Source organism: Symphalangus syndactylus, chromosome 4 (genome assembly GCF_028878055.3).
Source record: "Symphalangus syndactylus isolate Jambi chromosome 4, NHGRI_mSymSyn1-v2.1_pri, whole genome shotgun sequence".
NCBI classification, from domain to species: domain Eukaryota; kingdom Metazoa; phylum Chordata; class Mammalia; order Primates; family Hylobatidae; genus Symphalangus; species Symphalangus syndactylus.
This window is the reverse complement of record NC_072426.2, coordinates 67841007-67855864: the sequence shown is the minus strand read 5'-3', so window position 1 is coordinate 67855864 and position 14858 is coordinate 67841007. Positions and strand designations below refer to the sequence as shown.

At 34.7% G+C, this 14858-nt stretch overlaps 1 protein-coding gene across 23 annotated transcripts in view; it reads left to right on the top strand.

The window, feature by feature from the left end:
* Window positions 1-14858, top strand: part of ABI1 (abl interactor 1) — a 118504-nt gene that overhangs the window by 98653 nt on the left and 4993 nt on the right. For 3 of the 23 annotated variants that reach the window (XM_055274932.2, XM_055274930.2, XM_063637323.1), the window contains 4 exons: window positions 1497-1597; window positions 2854-2934; window positions 7513-7689; window positions 10996-11082. In XM_055274932.2, coding sequence (XP_055130907.1) covers window positions 1497-1597; window positions 2854-2934; window positions 7513-7689; window positions 10996-11082 — 446 coding nt within the window. The remainder of the gene's footprint in view (window positions 1-1496; window positions 1598-2853; window positions 2935-7512; window positions 7690-10995; window positions 11083-14858) is intronic. The other 20 variants (XM_055274948.2, XM_055274947.2, XM_055274949.2 and 17 more) reach the window with 11 other exon arrangements.

The window sequence follows — 14858 nt, the reverse complement described above, 5'->3', positions numbered from 1 at the left end:
ATTTTTTTAACTATTAAAAAATGTAAAAAACATTCTTAACTCACAGGTAGTAAAAATCGGGCAATGGACCAATTTTAGCCCACAGGCCATAATTTGCCAACTCCTTGTTGGAAAAAAGACAATAATTGAAGAGGAGCATAATAAGAGCATAAATACTCATATGTCTGTGATGCAGTGATGGCACAAAGCTAAGTATTGATCACCTGGCTTGAGGGAGTTAGGGAGGTCTTCACATCTAAGCTATGTCTGTTATATAAATGGCTTTTTTCTTTTTCTTCCATTAACATATGATAATTTAATAACAATGATCGTATTGCAGAAGAAAATAAAAGTCTTATCCAGGCATTGCAAATCTTTGCCTTTTGAGTGTCTGGGCTTACTGAGCAAATGATGTAGATTTTAAAACATAATATGGAGCCTAAGGCTACATGTGCACAAATATATGTTTTTACACATGTACACACATTACTATAAACAACTGGATGGCACAAGATCTTATACCTTACTAGAAACAACTAGAGAGAGCCAGGTCCTAGAGCTAACAGGACAGTACATCCACAGGAAGTAGAATAGCGAGGAGCTGGTTAGAGTTTATCAGTAGCAACTACTCCAGAATGTCCACACTGAAACTTCACTATTGTCTTTCTTTGTCATTATGCTTATTTTCCAGAAAATTTCCCTGTGTTATCACCTTTCTTTGAGATGAGAGGAAGTTTTCATATTAATTTTAGACTAGAATGGATTACCCTTTTAATTTACTTCCACATCATTTGTACTTTCTCTTTTGTTGTATCTATTACATTACCTTTTCATGTCAGTTTCCCATTATGAACTTCAGATGGTGTGGTTCATGACTGCATTGTTCACTGCTCTTCATAGCAGGTTTTGAATAAACAATTGTTGATTCATACTGTAAGATCTTGTTGGTGGTAAATATTTCAACAGAGATGGTTTTAAGTACTGTGTTATCATATATTGGTTCCAGATAGGTTGAGAAGTAGAGGAAACCATTTCAAATATTAGGATTAATATTTGTGATGAATAACTTAAAAATTTCTTGTTACACACACACCCCCACCCACCAACCGTCCCATTCCCTTCCACCCTCCCTCTCAATCTCCCTTCCTCCCTCCCTCTCACTCTCCCTTCCTCCCTCCCTCCTTTCCCTTCCTCCCTCCCTCCTTCCCTTCCCCCATTCCTCAGGTTCTGCATCCCCAGAGTAAGGCAGTCTCGGGTTGAAAATACAGTATTCATGGGATGCAGAACCTGTGGATACGGAAGACCAATGTTTCATATCTGGTTCTGTAGGGCCAACTGCAGGACTTGAACATCCATGGGTTTTGGTATCCAAGAGGGTTCTTGAAACCAATCCTCCAAGGATACTGAGGGAGGACTATACAACATAAAAGGAGTATTTAGTGGCCTTGGGTGATTACAGTTTTTTTTTAAAATATGTCTCTAGAATTGGTTTTTCACAATTTTTTTTTTCTTTTCAGTGGAAGTAGTGGAGGAAGTGGAAGTCGAGAAAACAGTGGTAGCAGTAGTATTGGCATTCCCATTGCTGTGCCTACACCTTCGCCACCCACTATTGGACCAGGTGTGTTATTTATTAATCTATGTTTAATACATGATAATATTTATGAGCTTTATTGTGGAAGGCTGAAATAAATTAGTCATATTGAGTAAAATTATTAATTTGTGATTGTTGCTAGAATAAAGGCTGATAACAAAGTTAACAATATTTTTAGATTGCTTTTCACAAAGTCTTTAGGATTTCACCAGCTGTTTCTCTTTATGTATACTGCATATTAAGTAGTTTTGTTAAGTGACTTTTTGTTGGCCATTTTGCTTTAGAAATATATTCATTCCTCAGTGTCCATGGGGGATTGGTTCCAAGGTCCCCTGCGGATACCAAAATGCATGGATGCTCAAGTCCTTTCTATAAACTGGTGTAGTGTTTGCATATAACCTACACACATCCTCTCATATTCTTTAAATCATCTCTAGATTACTTGTAATACCTAATACAATATAAGTGCTACTGAAATAGTTATACGGTATTGTTTAGGGAATAGTGACAAGAAAAATAAGTCTGCACATGTTCAGTACAGATGTAGCCATCCATTTTTTTCCCCGAAATATTTTTGATCTATGGTTGATTGAATCCAGGGATGAGGAACCCATGGATATGGAGGGCTGACTGTATTTGCCTCACATACTAGTCAAGAATGACATTTATTATTTCAAGAGCAAACCAGTATTGTACGATACTCCAGCTGGAGAATCAGTGTCTATAAAGGTGAATTATGTTTCTAAGAGTTTTAATGTTGCTTTGCAGGCCAGTATCTACTCTGGTGTTTGCTTATTTTGTGACTTTGCTACATTTATCTATGATATTCAATATATATTTCAGTAAAATGCAATAAATGTAAAATAAGATTAAGATAGGAAAGTTATTTTACTTTTAGAAAGTATGAAAATTTAGGAAATCCTGGGAGAGCATTAAATTAGCCCCTTGATTTTTAGTAAATGAAATGGAGACTTTTTATATTGTTAAAAATGTATATTTTTAAAGTATGATAATGAAAAATGTTAGGAAAAAAATTCTTAGCTTTTCAAGCGTATTTTTGAAAAAGGAGAAAAAGCCACTTATAAACATAGGCATATTTAATAGTTAAGGCAGGTATAAACTCGGTAGCCTCTTTACCTACAAAATTCATAGTCATTTGAGCATGCTTTACGTGTGGGTATCTTTTTTCTTTTTCTTTCCGAAACATTGTACTTTCTTGCTGTTTCGAAATGTTGAGTTTTCTTTTCTTGTACTCTGACTTGAATTATAAACTATTTTATTAGAAAACATTTCTGTCCCTCCTCCTTCTGGAGCTCCACCAGCACCACCTCTGGCACCACTTCTCCCAGTGAGCACTGTGATAGGTGAGACTGCATAGCCATTGGAGCCATTGAACTCACTTTACATAATTCATAATCAACTCCTCTGTGCTAGTAGAGTGCTAGCTTTTATAGTTATTAGGTTGCAGGTGATAATACAAAGATTAAAGTATTAAATCTAATATCACTAACTTCTGGTGAAAGGCTTCTGCACTTACACAGTAAACAAATATAAAACAACTTTTTCTATAATATGAAATGCTTGGCTTATAACCAACTTAATGTGTTTTTAATTTGTTGTTTGTTTAGATTTTTCTAGTCTAATCCCCCCTGCCCCGTACAAGTGAAACTTAATTTGGAACTCTCTGGTATATACAACAGTCAAAGGATCAGGGTGAAGGTGGGGACAGGAGGAGAAAAATTGAAAGGCAAATGATATGTGTGGGATGGGGTACTCTGAGGCTTTCCTGTGGATCATAGTTTGAAAAACTCTGATATGGCCCAGTTTTTATGACATCTCAGGATGCTATGAAATAGTTTTCTCGATAAAATGCATTTAAATTGTTCACAAGTTGGGGATGACTGAACTGAGCATATAAGGAATTTTAAATATATTTTAAATGTCAACGTAAAAACCATTGAGTCTAGAAATACACAATCGCAGTAATCTGGGTAGAAATGGATAATGAGGTGTTTCAAATAATGAGAGCTGAGTTTCAGGTTAAGTGAAATAAAGCTGTCTAACAACATCGTTTCCAAACATTTGCACATACCAAGGAAAAGAGAGAGAGGAGGTAACAAAATGAAGACCCTAAGAAATTGTTGGTAGAAAATCTGTGAGAAAAAAATGGCCTCAACCCAATTAATAACCAGAAGAATTAAAATTAAAACTACAGTGAGATACTATTTTATATCCAGCAGACAGGTAAAAAGGTAGAAGTTTGCTAGTACCATTGTTGGTGAGGATGTGTGTTGGTGAGGAAAGCAAATTGCTGGTGGCAGTTTATTAATGTATACAGTCACTTCAGAAAGTAATTTATTGTTACCTAGTCAAGTTGAACATGTACCTACGCTAGATTTATCAATTTCATTTCTACATATTTACCCTAGAGCACTAGTTCTCAAAATATGGTTAAGGGACCCCCGAGGATTACCAAGATCCTTTCATGAAGTTTTCGAGGTCAGAGCTCTATTCATTATTTGTCCTTTTCATTCTCATTCTGTTATAACTATATGGTAGAATTTTCTAGAAGCTACATGAAGTATGATAAAGTCATTGCTTTGACTCCTAATGAAATGTGTACTTGTGTATTCATATGTTTTAAAGATATGTCAGTTTCAGTATCTAATATGGTAATTATCTACAGCTTTAACCATATCAACAAAAGGCTTTTGGGGTTGTCTAAGAGTGGACCCTAAGACCAAAAAGTGTGAAAACTGCTGTCCTAGAGCAGTGGTTTTCAGAGTGTCATCCCCAGACAATCAGTATCTGAGAACTAGTTAGAAATACAAATTCTCAGGTCCCTTCTAGACCTACCAATCTGGAAACTGAGGATGGAAGTTTCTGCTGTTACAATACAGCAGTCTATATTATAACAAGCTGTCAGGCCGGGCACAGTGGCTCATGCCTCTAATCCTAGCACTTTGGGAGGCTGAGGCAGGCGGATTTCTTGATCCAGGAGTTCGAGACCAGCCTGGGCAACATAGCAAGACCTCATCTCTGCAAAAAATACAAAAAATTTAGCCGGGCATGGTGATGCATGCCTGTAGCCCCAGCTACTTGGGAGGCTGAGGTGGGAGGATGGCTTGAGCCTGGGAGGTGGAGGTTGCAGAGAGCTGAGATTGTGCCACTGCGCTCTAGCCTGGGTGACAGAGTGAGACCCCATCTTAAACAAAACACAAGCCCTCAAGAAGAAATACTGATCAATGATGAAGTTTGAGAACCACTGTCCTAGAGATTCAGGAATTATATTTAGGAATGTTCTTAGTAGTAGTATTGATAGCACAAATCTGAATGAAACCAAAATGTCTAATAGTGGTAGAATGGATAAATATGATATATTTACATAAAAATAAAATAGAAAAATGAATGACATTGATACGCTTAGCCACATGGATGAATTTTTCAAAATATTATCAAGGAAAAAGAGCAATTCAAAAATATGTACAGATTCATTCCGTTACAAAAGTTTATAAATTTGTAAAAACTGTGTGTATTGTTTAAGGTTATATATGTGTATGTGTGTGTATATATATCTATATGATAAAAACTATTTACAGAAGAAAGAGAATGTTTAACATACACCTTGTGGGGGTCGGAATCCAGGAGAGGAGCACACAGGAAGCCTCAGTAATCTTGTTAATATTCGATTTCTTGAGCTGTATATTATTTAAATTTTTTTATACACACATGTATGTGTATAATTCACATGTATAACATAATTATGCATATAAGTCACACACCCTTTGGATTATTTTATGATAAAATGTTAAATTCTAAAATAGGCTCAGAATTGCTAAATGATTGGCTTTTGTTCTTGAATCACCAATAAAAATAACTCGGTTTCTATACACTTTTTTATACAACCCAGAGAAATGTAAAATCCTTTTACAGAGATTTCTATTAAAAATGGTTGGCTGGGAGTGGTGGCTCACACCTGTAATCCAGCATTTTGGGAGGCCAAGGTGGGAAGATTCCTTGAGCCCAGGACAAGACCACCCTGGGCAACATAGTGAGACTCTGTCTCTACAAAACATAAAAAATTAGCTGGGTTTGCTGGTGCTCTCCTGTATCCCCAGCTACTCAGGAGGCTGAGGTAGGAGCATTGCTTGAGTCCAGGAGGTTGAGGCTGCAGTGAGCTGTGATCCCACCACTGCACTCCAGCCTGGGCGACAGAGTCAGAGTCTTTACCCAAAATAAAAAAATAAATAAAAACAAAAACAGTTAAAGGCTTACTCTTTTTTTTTTTTTTTGAGATGGAGTCTTTGTCTGTCACTCAGGCTGGAATGCGGTGACGCAGTCTTGGCTCACTGCAACCTCCATCTCCCGAGTTCAAGTGATTCTCCTGTCTCAACTTCCCCAGTAGCTGGGATTACAGGTGCGTGCCTCCATGCCTGGCTAATTGTTGTATTTTTAGTAGACACGGGTTTTCGCTATATTGGCCAGGCTGGTCTCAGACTCCTGACCTCAGGTGATCCGCCTGCCTCGGCCTCCCAAAGTGCTGGGATTACAGGCGTGAGCCACCGCACCTGGCCCTTAAAGGCTTATTTCTTGGCTCTCTGGAAAAACCTAGCTGTCCAAAATTACTTATTCACGAAGGCTTTTGAATAGACAATTATTTTTAAACTGTTTCTATTTAGAAAATGAGCATGTGGATGATTCAAATAATTAGTGACTGCCTATGACTTGGGAGTTCCAAAATGTTAGATCAGCACTTCTCTTAACGAACAACCTCTGCTGTATGGTTTTATCTAATACCTTGTGTGACCTCTAAGAATGATCAGACAACTGAATGAAGATAAACTAGGACGCTGGTTTTTTACTTACTCTGTCATTGTTTGTTGTTTAGATGGGGCAAGGAAAGTAATAATAATCCCGAAGTTAACTTTGGAAAGTATAGTTAACTTTAGAGGCTTTGAACTCTATTAAATATTTTAAATATGAAACTTTTGAAATGTTGGGAAAGATGACACTTAATACAATGTTAAGTATTAATATTTTCATCAGTTTCGATATCAACTGATGAAAATATATATATGAGCATGCTAATTTTTTTTTTAAAAAAGCAGATGCTTTGGATTTACTATGGAAAAGAAGCCCTCCAGGCATGGAGAAAGAGAAGAGATTTTCTAAACAAAACTACTTTAAAATGCCATATTTTATAGAGTCAAAAAATTTCCTGCTTTTGTCAGTTATAAAAATTTAATAGGGAAAATGTATGTTAATCTTAAAACTGGAGATCTACAACAAATCTGACATTACATGAAAGTGCTTTGAAACTAGAAATGGCACTTTTCTTAAAAATGATTTTGCTTAATATGTGTTGATACTAATAACTGCTAATTCAATACAAACTCAAAAATATTAGTAAGTAAAAATTTATTGTTTAACTTGGATTTGGCTAGAGAGGGACTTATCATTGTAAGACTGTCTTTAGCCAAATCAAAATTCTGAAAGTTTTGTCAGTGGAGAGGAAGAAATTTGTAAACCAGACATGAATCTACTTACATCTAAAGACTGATGCTTTCTACCTCACACTGTCTTTTGGTACTTATTTTATTGGAAAGACAATTTACATATAAAAGCTATATATTTGAAAATGCACAAAAAATTTATATATCATGTTAGCAAAGTACCATATGGGATTATATTTTTTAAAAGCTTGAGAATATTACTTATTTACTTTTGCAGCTTTCCATGCAGCTGTTTTTTTTTCCCTCTGTTTTTGACTTTGGAGATAAAGTTGCTGATTTTTATCTTTACTTTTCTCTTTATTTTGTGCCTTGGTCTTGAAAAAGTAATAAATATTTCTTACTGAGGCCCCCTCCCGCTTTGTTCTGCCATCTAAGGTGATTACAATGCTCAAGTCTCTTTGTTGGTTGCCTTTGACTAATGCTTTTCAGCAGCCCCGGGCTCAGCTCCTGGTTCCCAGTATGGCACAATGACCAGGCAGATACCTCGACACAACTCTACTACTTCTTCGACATCTTCTGGTGGATACAGACGAACTCCCTCTGTGACTGCTCAATTTTCTGCTCAGCCTCATGTTAATGGAGGTCCACTTTATTCTCAAAATTCAAGTAAGCTTGTGCTTTGCAGGCATACAGCAACAGTGGAGCTCCTTTTGAAGGAAATTATTTGAAACTGTTATTCTTGCCAGTGATAGACAACAATTGAAAACCATGCTGTTTCATGTTTATTTTTGTTTTAGGATATTAGTTCTTGCATCATACCATTTTAAGAGTAATTGCTTACCACTTTCTCTTCCAAATTTAGACTTACCAAGTATACTTAACTAAATTTATTGAGACATGTCTATATTGAGTATACTAAAATTTAACTTTAATATGCTATTTTATTACATAAGTAGAACTAGAGAACAAAAACATTGCAGAAATAAACTGAATTTATTGGCATGTTTGAGACAGTGTAGTAATGGTAAAATTAAAGACACAAACATTGTCAAAGTTTTCCTTTAAATTAATATAATGAAATTGCTGGCTATCACTTTTAAGGTCATTAACCTATTCAGAAATGAGTTCAAAATCAATTAAAACTGTTTGTGATGCCTGCTTAATTACTCTGTCTTTGAATAATTCTAATGGTGGGAATTTCTTTTGATTTCTTTCTGTTTACCTCAAATTGCACATCTCAACACTAATTGCAATCAGTATTTAAAAGCTGGTAAGAGAAGAAAATAGTTTTAGCATATAATGTTAGGAAGTTAGAATAATGTAGGGTAGTCATTAATATCACTTTCCATATTAAGATGTTCAATGCAAAAAGGAAAAAAACAAAATTAGAAATGAACCTGTTGTCCACTGTTTGCTTTTAGCTTAAAAAGTTGTGCCCACTGGGCATAGACTGAGACAAGCTTTCCTACATGGCTTTTGTGGCTCTTTCTAGAGCCACATGTTATTTTAGTTTATATAAAAACACTTAATACTCAGTGAATCCATATTTACCTAGGAGGTTGCTTTAAGTTCTTTTTATTTATAATGAATGACCTGTATATGTATTTTAAAGCAGAGCTAGGGGAAAGTTTTTTTTTGTTTTATTTTGAGACGGAGTTTCACTTCTGTCGCCCAGGCTGGAGTGCAGTGGCGTGATCTCGGCCCACTGCAACCTCCCCCTCCCAGGTTCAAGCGATTCTCCTGCCTCGGCCACCTGAGTAGCTGGAATTACAGGCGCCTGCCACTACACCTAGCTAATTTTTGTATTTTTAGTAGGGACAGCATTTCACCATGTTGGCCAGGCTGGTCTCAAACTCCTGATCTCAGGTGATACACCCACCTCAGCCTCCCAAAGTGCTGGGATTACAAGCGTGAGCCACTGCGCCCAGCCGAAAGTTCTCATTAGTTTTTTGTTTAAATTTTAAAGGTAAATTATGTTATAGCAAAAATTCCTAAGAATTGAAAACCACTTTATCAGAAATATCAGAATTCACAAATAATCCCAAAATTTATATAGGTTTTTTCCAGACTAAAATATTAAAGCTACTGAGAAGTGTTAAACTTCACTAAATAGGATTTTACCTAACATTTGGTATCAAAAGGTAGCCAGGATCTGTCTAAAATATTCCAGATTATCTAATAATTCACTTCACTTGTTTTATCAACTTTATTTTTTTATGTTCTGAATTTTTAGATCCCATCTTTTTGTTTATTATTTTTTTCCCCCACTTAGACATTTAATTTACTCTGCAAATAGGATTTTTGGTGACTTTTTAATATAATACATAGTTTTATAGTTTTATTTTAGCAATGCTTGTGTGGATTATTTTCAAACAGGATACTTTAATTAATGACCACATTCTTTTGAATATTGGGAAGCAAATTTGGCCTCCGATTTTAAATAAATTATTATGTTTTGTCAAATTAATTATCCTTCAATCTGAGTTACTGTTGGTGTTGTAGTAGTAGTAGTATATGAATGTTTTTAGTGTTTTGATGTGCACATTTTCCCTTCTGTCTAAATGTAGTAATGATTAGTATCTTCACAGCATAGCTTTTCTTTTTCATTACATACTAACCAGCATGGCTAGTTACTAAGAGTTGTTTCTAAACACTTTTTTAGGTTTGTGAGGGTTTTTTGTTTTTTAAGTCACAACCTCTAACCTTTTATTTAAGAGCCTTCTATAGAGTATTAGAATGAAATAGGATTGCTTTCATAGTGAATTGAATGTTATCTTTAGCTATACAATGAATATTAATGCACATAATTGCTTTGTTACTTCTTTGAACACTGAACTTCTTTCAAATTTTTATGCTTACCAACAGAATTTGCATGTTGGATTAATTGAAACAACCTTTTGATTAATCCTTGGTAACGAATAAATTGTTTTTCTCTATCAATTTAGTGTTACTACTTGGTGACTACCAATAGACTAAATTTTGCTAGTCCTACTGACTTTTTCTAAGCAATCTTTGGCAATTACTGTCTTGTTAAAGTGAGACAAAGTCACAAACATATGAATGTTTACTTCTAGTGTATGTTATAATTTTTAATACATGAGTATTTGGTATTAATTTCCTGTCAATTATGTCATCTCCACAAATACATGTGAATGTGTTTCAAGCTATCCAATGAGTTGTTAAGAATTACTTTAATGCAAAGAACTACATATTTTAACTTATTGGAGATCAGGTTTCCTTTTTCAGAACAGTGATAAAAAGGTCACTTTTGAGATATCCCATGAAACTCTGAATGATTAACATGATACATTCCCTTGTAAATTTAGGACTGATATTTTTAAAAATAGAATTGCCAACTTAAAAAAATAACAACCTTGTTTTACAAACAAGAGTTTTTCCTGGAGAGCTGTGTGTGAATTTAGATATATAATAAGAATTGTCTTTAAAGGAAACCTGTGATTAATATTTTTATTGATATATGAAATAAACAGCTATTATATATTTGTTTTATTTATTTGGGTCCTAATTTACAACATTACCTTAAAGCTAGACAAACCTGTTATAGCTATGGCAGAGACACAATATTCTGGAAACCTATGTAGGTATTTCATTGTTACCTATTTTAGAAGTCTTTCCTTAGAATTTGAAAATTTTATTTTACTAAAGGGAATGTGATGGTAAATTTAAATCTTCCCCAAACAATATAACATTAGGATTAAATTAAGTATATTTGTTCTTTTATAAAATTAATTAATTGGCTAAGCACAACTTGGCCTTTAGGTTTGCTTGTGGGAAATGTACTCGAAGGTTCTGCAGGTTTTTGTTTTGTTTTTTGTTTTGTTTTGTTTCATTTGCAAACTGTTCTTTGCATACTTATGTTTGTGGTCCTTGTAACTGACTTCTGCTTTTTGTTTGTTTCCTTTTCTTTCCTTTATCTGTTTTACTTCCCCCATACTGTGTTGTTGCTACCAGTTTCTATTGCTCCACCCCCTCCCCCTATGCCTCAGTTGACTCCACAGATACCTCTCACAGGCTTCGTGGCCAGGGTGCAGGAAAACAGTAAGTTTGGAAAAACTGAGCTATGGAAGAGTAGAGGCTGTCTCCTTATAGCATGCATGGCTGACGATGAGTCATCGTTTTCCTTACTTTTATTGAGAAGCTAATCTTATCTTGAAAATAGGTGCAGATATGTTACTGAAACTGAAGAGCACGGTCTTCAGTTTTTTTCTCTTTGTGTGCATGGTTACTGACCCATATAAATTTCAAAGCTGCAATTTTCTTATGTCTTTACATGATCCTAAAACAGGAGATCTGATCTTTACATATTCTTAAGGAAAGAATAATCAAACACAAAAATTCAAATTATATGGAAACTTACAGCTTCTAACAGTTACTAGAATTAGAAGACATTTTTTATTCTAATAAATTTATCAAGATATAGGTAGATATATGGTAAGATTAAATTTAATATGAAATTGGGGCAGGTTTTCCCCCCTTAATTACAAAAAAATTTTAGGGAAAACTTTGTGGCCTCAGATTTTCGTACATACATGATATTGAACCTACATAAAGGTTCATTGTTAGGATAAGATTGAATGACCAAGAATAAGTAAATTACATTCGTGCTATCCATTTCAGTGTGAGTGATAAGCAATTTAGCATCCTTTTCACATTTTGGCTACATCCAGGCCCACGAAGATTGTTTCTGAATATGAAAATCAGTTAACTTTTTTAGATCTTCTCTTGAATGAAGTTCGGGGATTTTTTTTGGGGGGGTGAAGTTATTTTGGATATATGGCTTTAATCAGGATAGACTAGTTTATATTACTGCCTGATTACTTTTGAAATTCCAGAAGATGTGTAATCCTAACTGCATAATCACAGTGAATGTTATATAAAGTGAAAAATACCACTATTACTGAATTATAATATGCTAGAATAGCTGTTGATGGTAATGTGGTCTATTTTTACTTTACTTCATTTGGACCATCACCGTGAAAGTAAATCTCAGGATGGTTTGAACAAATGAATAACCCACTTGCCCAGCCTATCTTCCAAGAGAATATATTGTGGCAAATTCCATTCTTCAGCTTTTGCAGACCCTGTTGTGTTATTCTCCCCGTTCCCTCCCTTCTGCCAGTCAAATATTTGTGTACCCGATGTTACGTGCCAGACTCTGGGAAGAATACCAGCAGTTTAAGACAAAAGCCCCTTCCTTCAGGAAATGTGTGATCCAATTGGCTTGTTATAAAATGTTGTTTCGTAATGTTGAAATTTCTGAGGGTAAGCCATCCTTACTGTTAATATGTGTTTGAAAACCCTAATATGTGCAAACATTTAAAAAGATGTGAATAATCAGCCTGGGCAACATGGCAAGACTCTGTCTGTACAAAAAATAAAAAATTAGCCAGGTGTAGTGGCATGTGCCTGTAGTTCTAGCTACTAGGGAGGCTGAGGCTGGGGCATCATTTGAGTCCAGGACGTCAAGGCTGCAGTGAGCCATGATCGCACTACTGCACTCCAGCCTAGAAGTGCAAAAATAAATAGAGTGCAAAAATAAATAAATGCATGGATGGATAGATAGATAGATAGATAGATGTGAATCTTATTTTTAAAAATAAATGAGTAAGGGTAAACTGCTGGTCATTAATGCTGCAGAGTTTAAAAACAAGGCCAGTGTGAACTTTTGAACTGCCATATCACTAAGAATTATTAGGAAATAATTTAAAATAGCCATAATGAACATCAGTTTTGTGGGTCCAAAGGTGACTGACTAGCTATTTGGTAAATCTTTTCTTTATATAGAAATCCAGTATTAGTGTACATTAATCCAGCATGTGTGGTCTTTGCTAAAGAGGCTCTTGGTACTATATTCTTTTTACCAAACATATGAACTTGAGTCAGTCAGTGATTCTCCTTGTGCCACAGATTCCCTAACTATTTGGTTTCTATTTTCTTTGAAAGTGTGTTAGGAAGATTGATGTTAAAATATGTATCAGTACTTTAAATGTTTTATGAAGTACAAATTTTATGTGTTCTCTTAAATACCCAGTTTCTTATGACACTCAAAGTAGGTGATAATGAATGCATGTAGCAGCCTATTAATAAGTGTTTCAGTTTAAGATATGAGCCTCTGAAAAAGTCAGCAGTGTGTTTACATCTCTTTATGATCATGCAGAGAATTAGATTAACCAAGACTTCTGCCATAATTTGAAGATTAATACATGTAGATTTACAACAGTTGGACATAAAGACAATTTCGTGAAAACATTAAACTAGTGTGATAAATCAAGAGTAAATGCAAGGTACCCACATACATAATTTACACATTAGGCCAAATTAACGATATGAACTATGGTTTGATGTCAAGAGGGGTCTGTACCCGTTTTCCTCTCCTCAATAATATTAAAAAGTTTTATAGAAGAAGTTAGGGGCAAAGATAAAATGGATCTAGGAATGAGGCAGAAAAATTAATTGTAGACCCGTTTGGTAGGTGTTAGAGTGAGCATTACCATATAGGGTTTGTTTTCTAATAGCCCTTTCATCCCTCAAGAGGATAAAATAGAAATCACAGCATTGAAGTGGTTATGGAAATAGGGTCATTATCTGCAAGTATTTTAAACCTGGAGCCCTTGGTTGTATATTCAGCACATTATTCCAAGGAGGGTAGAGTAAACATTTAAACCTGTATGACGGATAGATTATGGCTGATTTCTTTGATCACGTAAATAGCCCCAGAAATTGGCATTTGATTTAGTATGTTTGTATTATGAACTTCTCCCCTGCAGGAATTATATAATTCCTGTATCAATTTGTATGAAAACATTTTCATATGTCTTTTGAACTTTTAAAGAAATTTATTGATCAGAAATTTAATTTAAGCATTAATTGGGTTCCAGCTTTGAATTCTTTAAATATTAGGAGCATTTTTACCTAGTACTATACTAGTTCATTGAACAGAGCTCTAGCCTGACATTTTCCCATTTCCCTGTTTACACCTTTGACTATGTAAAGCACACACATATATACTGACCACGACCATCTAGAATTTGAGGTATGAGTCATTTTTATTGTTTTGTTTACTGTAAGTTCCTTTTTGTTTGTTTTTTTAATTACATCTTCAACACTTTATGTTTAAATCTTAATTGTTGATGTATTCTTAGAAAATCGAATCTTTAGGATCTAGGCTTTCCCCCATCCCGTGCTTATGTTTTACTAGCAATAATGCAAAATTGTAGCTTGCTTTCTACATTAAAAAACTGATTATGAATATAAACATTTTTGAAAATACTCGATTAGATTTTCTACTGCTTGGGGATTCTTTTTCCATTTTTTCAACTTGTAAAATGTGAAAAACAGAGTAGAAAATCTGCACACAGAAGCAGACCTAATGCCACCAACTTTACTTTTCTCTCTATCAAACCAAACAATAATCAACAAAGAAACAAAAATCTGTCCACAGGATACTGAATTTTTAGGGAACCAAAGCTGTTTCAAGCCAAAATCAGGGGCATGAATGAGCAGAGTGAAAAGTGATCAAACCATTAATGTAATGTTACTCATATCATTTACTGCAGTCCAAATGACAAAAATGACATAGATTTATTTTAGGTTGATTGTTAACATTTGTCCCGATCTGAACCTTGGAATAAGGAAACTACTCCTATAATCCTTATAAAAAGAGACATTGTCTCCTAACACCCTGCATTCATTAATTTGTAGTACTTCCAGATACCCTTATTTTTAGCTCATTTTGTTATTGTTAAATGATTCTTGAGTAGCATAAACTTTAACACACCAAGCTTTTATTTCTAATCATTGCATGTTTTATTATA